This window comes from Daktulosphaira vitifoliae, unplaced genomic scaffold (genome assembly GCF_025091365.1).
Source record: "Daktulosphaira vitifoliae isolate Bord-2020 unplaced genomic scaffold, ASM2509136v1 Scaffold_2, whole genome shotgun sequence".
NCBI classification, from domain to species: domain Eukaryota; kingdom Metazoa; phylum Arthropoda; class Insecta; order Hemiptera; family Phylloxeridae; genus Daktulosphaira; species Daktulosphaira vitifoliae.
Window position 1 is genome coordinate 37,470,513 of NW_026099573.1, and position 9,735 is coordinate 37,480,247.

Genomic DNA, 9,735 nt, shown 5'->3' on the forward strand with positions numbered 1-9,735 from the left:
GGATTTAAAATTGCAACTTTTTTACAAAAACTAACTTTTTCAACTTAATTTTTGAAAATGTTCCGGAAATACTGCGTCCTTTAAACATATATCAAATTAAAGCTTATTTTATGTACTATAAAATGAAAAAAAAAATTTGTCCCGACGATCTATCTTCTATAAGCAAATGGCTATCCGTAGTTAAAAAAACACTATTTTTGTGTTAAAATTTTCGATTTTCAATTTTTAATTTTCAACTTAAAAATGCTATAACTTTTCGAAAAATGCATGTATCAGCACAATTTTTTTTTTTCTAAATACATTATAAGTACATCTTCCATTTGACATACTTTTTATTAAAATTAGACAATTTCCCCTTATATAGGGGGGGTTCAAACTTTGAAACATTGTATAAAAAATAGAACTTTTTCAACTGAACTTTTGAAAATGTTCCGGAAATACTGCGTCCTTTAAACATATATCAAATTAAAGCTTATTTTATGTACTATAAAATGAAAAAAAAAATTGTCCCGACATCTTATCTTCTATGTGCAAATGGCTACCGTATTCAAAAATATGCTATTTTTGTGTTAAAATCCTGGGTTTTGTATTTTATTTTTTTTTAAATATCTTATAAGGGCAATACACTGACTTTCATGAATATTTTATAATTTAAATGACATAGAATAAAGTTCATAAGAACTACTAATTAGGATATAATCAAAGAAATAAGAGTTGATGTTGCTTTTGGAATAATCTACCAATTTCTCTAAATGAAACACCATCTACAGATTTGCATCGAAGCGTTTCTTATGATAGTGATTTTAATCACTGTCAAATATCATCTATACTTGTCCCATCTATGCCTTGTCTACACTGTGCCTCGATCCCACTGTGCTACCGTTTTTTTATTTATCAATGCTAATGTTCGATCCATTTTTTTTTTGTTTTCTTTTGTATGTTATTATGATATAAGATAAGCACGTTTGTCCGGTGCGTACCGATTTCTTTTATTGTATTAATAGTAGTCGAACGATGAACTCGTCATCGTAAATGACGGCACGACGTGCACACCAACATGTGTATACAAAATAAAGTAATACAAACTAAGTTTAAAGTTTTATATCGTTCTTAAATAGTTAAATAGTTAAAAGTTATCATATTTATACAGTCCACTCTGAGACCGAAACAGCTAATAATGTATAAATTTACCTAAAATATGCAAGGAAAATTATGATTACCATATTAATTTTGAATGTTAAATATTGTTAAGATAAGTAAATGGATCAGATTAATTTTTTATTTTTTCATAATAAAAAAAATTCTGTTCAACTTTTTTTTTAATGTATTAATTTTTCTTCTATAATATTTGTATTAAATTTTTCATTACTTCTTTTGGAATTTTTACTGATAATACAATGCAAAAATAGTTCTACTCCATAATAAAGTTTTCAACACATCTTTTTAATTATAATTATTCTACAATTCAATTTTTGTTTTGTTTTACATTTATTAATGTTCAACCTTCAATCACTTTATTTAAGTAATAAATCATTTATTTTACATGTGAGGAGTTGGAATTTACTATTCTGAAGTTTACTTCATTCAATTTAAAATCATAGAATTCTTTTTACATTTATTAGAAATGAGGTTATACCTTAACAAATATGAAATACAAAAGTTAAAAAATCAAATTTAATGTATCAAGATATTTTATTAAATGTAAAAATTATTAACAATCATACAATTTTTTAACTTATTTACTGTCAATACAATTGTAAAAATTGTTAACTAAATTTGCTAATCTAGGTAATGAAAAAATGTAAATCATAGAACTAATCCATCAGCAATTAATATTCACGTTTAACTTAAATTCTAAACATATAACTTAAATAAAATATCAGTTATTCAAAATTTTAGCAAATAGTAAAAAAATACCATAGAAGTTAGAAAATCCTTCAAATATTCATTCATTTTGAAATTATAATTGAACTGTGAATTGAAAATTGGTATGATATATTCTGCTATTTTTCATTTGAATAACAAAATTTAAAAACACTATATTTATTGATAACATAATATTATTACAACTATCAGTTGGTAAATAGTCATCGGTTAATCAACGACGGCCAATTGTTGCATTTCCTACGGTAAGGGCTGTTTCACTTACAGATAAATTAGTATTGAATTTAGGCACTAATAAATGATGCGGCTCGTGATTAGTTTTATTGTAGATAACTATTTTAAAGTCTCGACTTTTGTGAATGCTCTCGATGTTAATTTAATTATACACTTGCATGCTAAATTTTCCTTAAATGTAGTATACAGAGCAATACAATCATATGTGAAACTAAGGAAGTGGCCTAGTCTTTTAAAAATTTAGAAAATTATGTTTATTGTTATTAAAATTATTTTTAGAATGGGGAAAGATACGTTTAGCCCTTTTAAAAAGTTCTTTATAGTAGCATCTATGAATTAAAATCTTGAAACTTTCATTAGACTTTAGACACATAACATAAATAAATACATCATGATAAAATTAATATCTTTTCAGCTTCGCATCGAAGCTAAAATATAACTTAATAAAATATTAAAAATAATCTTAAGTCTGCACAGATTAAAAAGTTAACGTTAATTTCGGAATGAGTATAAAAATCAAAATCGAAAAATGGTGCGACACAGAAACTATTTTATAGTCTTTAATTTACCTCAAAACAATCCCTTAACTGTCGATAGATCAACTGTAATATTAGAAAATATATAGACAAGTTACTTTAATCTGAGTTGAAAATAATTATTAGTTGGTAGTTGAAAAATACACTACAACTCCTATAGGAATAAGTTCGGAAACATTATGATATGCATTGACCAATAATGCTAATTCTACAAATATCCTAATAATAGATCACTTATAAGAGAGCGATGTTTATAATATCCATTTAGTTCTTTTTACACGATTTAATACAATTTTTTTTTCTTAATAAATTTGCAGATAATTTGCAATTTATATTATCTTTATAAAATTAAATTCATAAAAATGATCATTGCAAAATCTGCCTTTAAATAGGACACTTATCTACCGTTAAAACGACCATTATCTAAAAATGAATTAACATTAAAAGTTATTTTCACCATTATTATATTTAAAATTGAATTCTCTATTGAAATGAGTAAGAAAAATTAGGGGTTGCCTTTTAATTTTTTTAAGTTAAGGTAGATTTTTACCCTTTTACATTAGAGTTGAACTTAAATTTTAATCGTAAAAGATGCATTTAATTAATCAATTAAAAAAAAAAATTATTGAAAAAACTATAGCAGCTCTAAAACATCGCTGTTTGTTGACCCAATAACATTAAAAAAAAAAATGTTATTGGGTCGATAAAAATTTAAAATGAGTACTTATTGAGCTGCAAGTATTTTAATACATTTAATAGGTAAGTAGCACGGAAGTAGTGCAAATACTCCAGTACGAGATGTATTTACCTACTTTGTACTTATTATACAGTAGACATACATCCATCAAATTTTTTTGTAAGACAAGAGTTTTATTATGACTATTTGAATCTTTGAAAAATAAAATACAATTTTTGTTTGTCCTTTAAAACAAATTACAGAATATATTTATTTAATATAATAAAACAAGTAAGATATTTTTTTACAAACTGGTTGTATACTAGAATTATACCATTATAATTTAAATTTAAGAGGAAATAAAAATTTAATTTAATTGCTGATTAAAAATTGATTTTTACGATTCCAGTAATATTTCGATTTTGGCATTTTCGATGTACATCCAGTGTTATTATTTTCAATAATCATTACTTCATCATTTTTTAATGACACCAACACAATAATTGTTTTGTACTTTATATCATCCATTAAATTTTTACTATGCAACTGGGTGTTTACAGAAAACTATTATTGTGTTTTACCCTTTTTACGACTATCGGTGTACCACGATACTATTGCAGTTGATATGCCGTGTGTAATTACACATAGCGTTAAAGCTATTTTCCCTGTAAATGTCTGGTAGACAGTTATTTTCAATTACTAGGATTTGTGTTCGGTTTGGGAGTGAGACCCGAGATAGTCCGAGTCAACTCGCCGCGCATCATCCTCCGGGGAACAAACGTATAATGATCATTATATTTCATCATAACGTATTAACGATACCCAGGGATTTTCATTAGCGTCAACACCCACAAAAGTAATAAAAACAAATAAAATATTTATCTATTAAACTTTTAACTATTAACTCAACGCGATGACCCTAATGAAAAAAAATCCCTTATCATATTATACTGAAAGTAATTAAGCACATAACACATTATAGAAGAGCTAGTTACAAATTAGTTATTTCAAGTATTCTTAAACTTCATTAAAAATTATCTATATAGTGGCTATCTTCAAATCTTAAAAAACATTAATTTTTAAAATATTTTTTGTAATTGCGAAAAATAACATAAAACATATTTTAAATATAGTTCTATATTGTAAAAATTGATTAAAAAAAAAAAAGTATAAAATGTTATGTAGATCAATTAATTATTTGTTTTTCAGGTGTGAAATTTATAATATCAAAGTAATGTGCGATGGATAAATTGGCAAAGAAGGAAAAGTGTAAGAACGTGTACACTACTTTCTTAAATAAAATGAAAGATTTGGTAACTTTCACTTATACGACGTTTGATCATTTTTTTTTTAATTATGTATTCTTAAAAAACATTTCCCGAGTAGCAATTGCGGTTCCCATAAGGTGCACATTATTGAACTGATAGTGCAGTTCATCGTGCAAATGTCCTTGACTGCACGGTTCTTTTGGTCGAAATCATTACCGACAATTTAGATGAGAACCACGATGAAAATTAGGTGCTTGGATAGATGCATGAATAGTTTCTAAGTTAAATTTTGCACGGTTCAAGTAATTACTGCACTAAGATCCGACAAAGCACAGTGCATAGAATATTCATATTAATATTACATAAAGGTGCTACGGTCATGCAATTAACAATACATCAGAAGACATATGGAATAGGTACTTAATATGATATACAACTAATGGACGTTTAATAACATTGAAAATTTAATTGAGTAACACTTCTTACTATTCATAACATACTAGTTGACACGACAAAATTTGATGTTTTCAATTGATATACACATAATATTATATTGTTTTAAGAAAAACATCTAAATTCTATGGATGCACTACTGAGGTGTCATATGTTTCAGTCTGCATATATTGCAACTATGTATTTATAAGGAATAACAATAGTAGCATTAATACCCATAGTCTTAGAGATCAATGGCTGTATAAAATGGCCCTAAAATAATACGCTTCTATTAGCCAGTTATAAATATAACTACTTAAAAATTTAACAAGGGCTGAAACAATACGCTCTACATGCTTAATTTTTTTCAGTTTGATCTGGTTCATTCTAAATATTTCTAAGTATAACTATAATACATCAAAAGTTCATTCCTATGTTTTCAGGAAATAATTAAGAGTCGTTTTGATAGGGTAATATGTTCAACAGGATTCTTAGAGAACTCCAATACAAAATAATTAAAACATAACAGTTAAATACTTCTAATGAAATATTATTTTAACTTGAAATATCTTGTATCTACTAATAAATAGTTGCGTTCACGTACCTTATATAATTAGCTCCTGACAATTAACCTATACGTAATAAGTAAGACTTTAACGTAATACATTTACTTTTGAAATTATGGTGATGTGAATTTCGTTTTATTTTTTAAATCATTTTAATTTAGAGGTATCGTGAAAATACTATATCACTGAGTAATATAATAAATTGTGATTAATTATATAATATAAATATATAAAAATGTTCACCGACGATCTATCTTCTTTCTGCCAATGACCTTTGAAGTTAAACAAATTTTTAATAAATTAATTAAAATGTATTGTATATTTATTCATACATTACACTTATATATCATAAAACTAGTAATCAGGATATAAATGAGGAAATAGGAATTCATTTTTTCTATTTGAAAAATGTTAAAAGTAAATAGTATTCTACTTATGTGAAGTATAGCCAAGAAATATTTTGTATTAAAAACACCTACACTTTTTATTCTGATACTTATATTTCATATTTTTATAATTGTTAATATTACTATTATATTTAACTATTCAGCGTGTACAATCAAAATATAATTGTATGGTTCTCATGTTAATATTTTAATAATACTTCATAGAATTACTAGGTTATAAAGTAAATTGTGATTAATTATATAACAATAATATAGGAAAAAATTAATTTTATTAAAACATTTAATGAGTTTCTATTTCTAATAGCGTTGGAGGTTCTTCATCGGTGGCTTTAAGTTCCAATTCTATATTTATAAAAAAAATTGTTAATACTTTTACTAAATAACAAATATATATGAATAAAGCAAAAATCATCTAAGGAATGTTTCCCTTTTAGGATAATCAAAATAACCATTAATTAACACATGTATCAAACTAGTCTCCTACAATTCATTAACTATGCCTACATCAGGGTTTATATCACAATTAATTAATCACAAATAAATAAACAACATCTCAGGGAATTTCACTAGAGATCGCTCGTTTACATTATCCAAAATATAAAACGCCATTTTTTTTTTATAAAAATTGAGGCTCTCTAGGTTGCAGCTGCTGTTCTTCTCTCTGAGCAGCAGCTCATGATTGTGCCTTTCATTTCTGGACAGCCTTAAATGTGCCGAACAAAGAATTTGTGATTAGAATTAATTAGTCTTAGTAGTCATACCTTTACATGTGTAAAGGTATGACTACTAAGACTAATAAAGCCATAAAGGACTATGCTAATTAACTCTCGGTAACGTGCAGGCAGTTAATTTTAATTAATATTTTTTTTATTTTAAGTACCTTGTATAATGAGCTCTTTTGATGATGGTAAAAATGTTTCATTAGTAATTGGATCAAATTTAAATCCCAGTTGAAAATAATTTTCTATAATAACTGACTTGATATAATCTTTAAGTTTTCTGGTTAAAAACTTTAAAAAATCTAATATTTCGTAGTGTATACTATTGGTATTATATTTTTGAATCCATTCATACCATAAATAATTCCTATCATAAGGTACAAAATTACAATAAGAACTAGTTTCGTTTTTTAAATCATGTAATATGATTTCTGAGTATTTATATATAGTGATAAATGCCGATGAGTATGTGGATAAATTATCACATGATAGAGTCCGTTCGTTTAATTTGTCAAAAATATCTTCTATTCTCCCCAAAAAAGAACTCATTATGAATGGACAGTAGCTATTTTCGTTAAAATGAGCCCATGGTAAATAATGTATTGAATCAAAAGCATCTATGGCACCTTTCATCAATTTTGCTGTTGGAACAATCAATATAGTTATTATTTTTATTAATATCTTGGTATGAATGTAAACATTGTTTTTTAAGATTTTTCTTTCTTTATTATTTATACAAATTTGTTGGTAGTTGATAATAATTGAAAAAAGATTATTTATAACTTTAGCATAGGTGCATCCAAGATGTACAGTCAAAGCTCGTATTTTAGCCATACAATAAGATCGATATGTAGGTGTTATAATTAACTTTTCAAGAAAATATGTTTTATTTTTATATTTTACAAAGTTCACAACATTTAATTTTTTCCATCCCGAATACATTAACAACTTATCTAACTGTTCTGTATGATATTTTGAGGCATATTCTGATTTCGTATATAAAATCACGTAAAATAACAAAAAACTAAACTTGATAAGTGTTAATGAAAACATATGGAAGATAATTAATTATAATTATGGTTAAAAATTTTTGAACGAAAAACAATTCAACTAAGTATGAAATGACACGTACTTATTGTGCGTTGTATTTAAATATAATAAGACTAACATTTATAATAAAACATATGTGGTATTATAATAATTTCCTTTAAATAGAATTTTTTCCATATAAAATTTTTATAAGCGACGCAAAAATATTGGCGTAAAGCTTAATTAAATAAATGAAAAGTGAGAATTTGATGTTCTTATTATGATAAATATAAAGGCTTGCTATTTAGAGTGTATAATATGTTTCTTATTATAATAAAAAAGCTTAATTAGTTGGATTTATATTAAGTTTTAATTTATTTTAATAACATCCATTAATAACTAAGTAAATAATAATAATATTTCTTATTGTTATTAGTTTTGAAATGTTTCGGAAATATTTTGAATTTCAGATATATGTTAAATTAAATCGTGTTACATAATCTAAATTAAAAAAATAATAATAATTTCCTGGCACCTTACCTCATATAAGTAAATGACAATGGAAGTTTAACAAAAATTATTATTACGATGAATATTATATCGGATTAGGATATAATAATTATATACCCGTAATTTCCTTGATTATTGTTATAGACATTTTAAATGTAAATAAAAATTCTATATTTATTTTATATATATATGAAATTTGTTGGTTTAATAATAAAAGGTTGATAGAACTTATTATTTAAAAAGTGAAAAAATGAGTTACTTAATTAAACACCAATTACAATTATAAGAAATATTATATTTTACTTTGATGTTGCCGAGCATTTAATACTTTTCCTATTAATAATGAACTCGTATAAGATAAAAAAAATACCATAATCGATGTAATACATTAAAATAATAAATTTGTTTTGATATGGTAATATGTTCAACAGGATTCTTAGAGAACTCCAATACAAAATAATTAAAACATAACAGTTAAATACTTCTAATGAAATATTATTTTAACTTGAAATATCTTGTATCTACTAATAAATAGTTGCGTTCACGTACCTTATACAATTAGCTCCTGATAATTAACCTATACGTAATATGTAAGACTAACGATACTGCATTTACTTTTGAAATTATGGTGTTGTGAATTTCGTTCTATCACTTAAAACTATTAAAAAAAACGGTAGCACAGTGGGGTGGCGGCACAGTGGGGTCGTGGCATAGTTGGATCCAGTATAGATGATATCTGACAGTGATTAAAATCACTATCATAAAAAACGCTTCGATGCAAATCTATAGATAGTGTTTAATTTAAAAAAAAAATTTGTTAAAATAGCATATTTTTGAATACGGTAGCCATTTCCGTATAAATGATAGGTCGTCGGGACAAATTTTTTTTTTTATTTTATAGTACATAAAATAAGCTTTAATTTGATATATGTTTAAAGGACGCAGTATTTCCGGAACATTTTCAAAAATTAAGTTGAAAAAGTTATTTTTTGTAAAAAAATTACTATTTTAAATCCCCTCAGTGAGCAGAATAAGTGTTAGATTTTCAAAAAAAATTATATCAAATGAAAGGGAAATATCTAAGGTTTCAATACAAAAAAATATTATTTTTATTTGTTCATTTTTGAAAAAGTTATGGCAGTTTTAAGTACAAAAAACATCCCGATAAAAGGTAATTTTTATCGCAAACATTACATTTTTTTTTAAATTTTCGGCAGCCATTTGCTCATAGAAGATAAGATGTCGGGACAATTTTTTTTTTCATTTGATTGTATATAACATAACCTTTGATTTGATATATGTTTAAAGGACGCAGTATTTCCGGAACATTTTCAAAAGTTCAGTTGAAAAAGATCTATGTTTTTTACAATATTTCAAGTTTTGAACGCCCCCTATATAAGGGAAATTGTCCAATTTTAATAAAAAGTATGTCAATTGAAAGATGTACTTATAATGTATTTATAAAAAAAAAATT

General features: G+C 25.2%; 1 protein-coding gene across 2 annotated transcripts in view; it reads right to left on the bottom strand.

Annotated features, from left to right (window-relative positions):
- LOC126898493 (uncharacterized) overlaps positions 1-7,852 on the bottom strand; it is a 14,264-nt gene extending 6,412 nt beyond the window's left edge. The window contains exons 1-2 of one of the 2 annotated variants that reach the window (XM_050672559.1): positions 6,884-7,851; positions 6,094-6,345 (exon numbers count right to left, since the gene is read on the bottom strand). In XM_050672559.1, the coding sequence (XP_050528516.1) occupies positions 6,284-6,345; positions 6,884-7,775 (954 nt within the window). In that variant the 5' untranslated portion in view covers positions 7,776-7,851 and the 3' untranslated portion in view covers positions 6,094-6,283. Of the gene's footprint in view, positions 1-6,093; positions 6,346-6,883 lie in introns of those variants that run through there. The other variant, XM_050672560.1, reaches the window with a different exon arrangement.
- Positions 7,853-9,735: the final 1,883 nt, after the last annotated feature.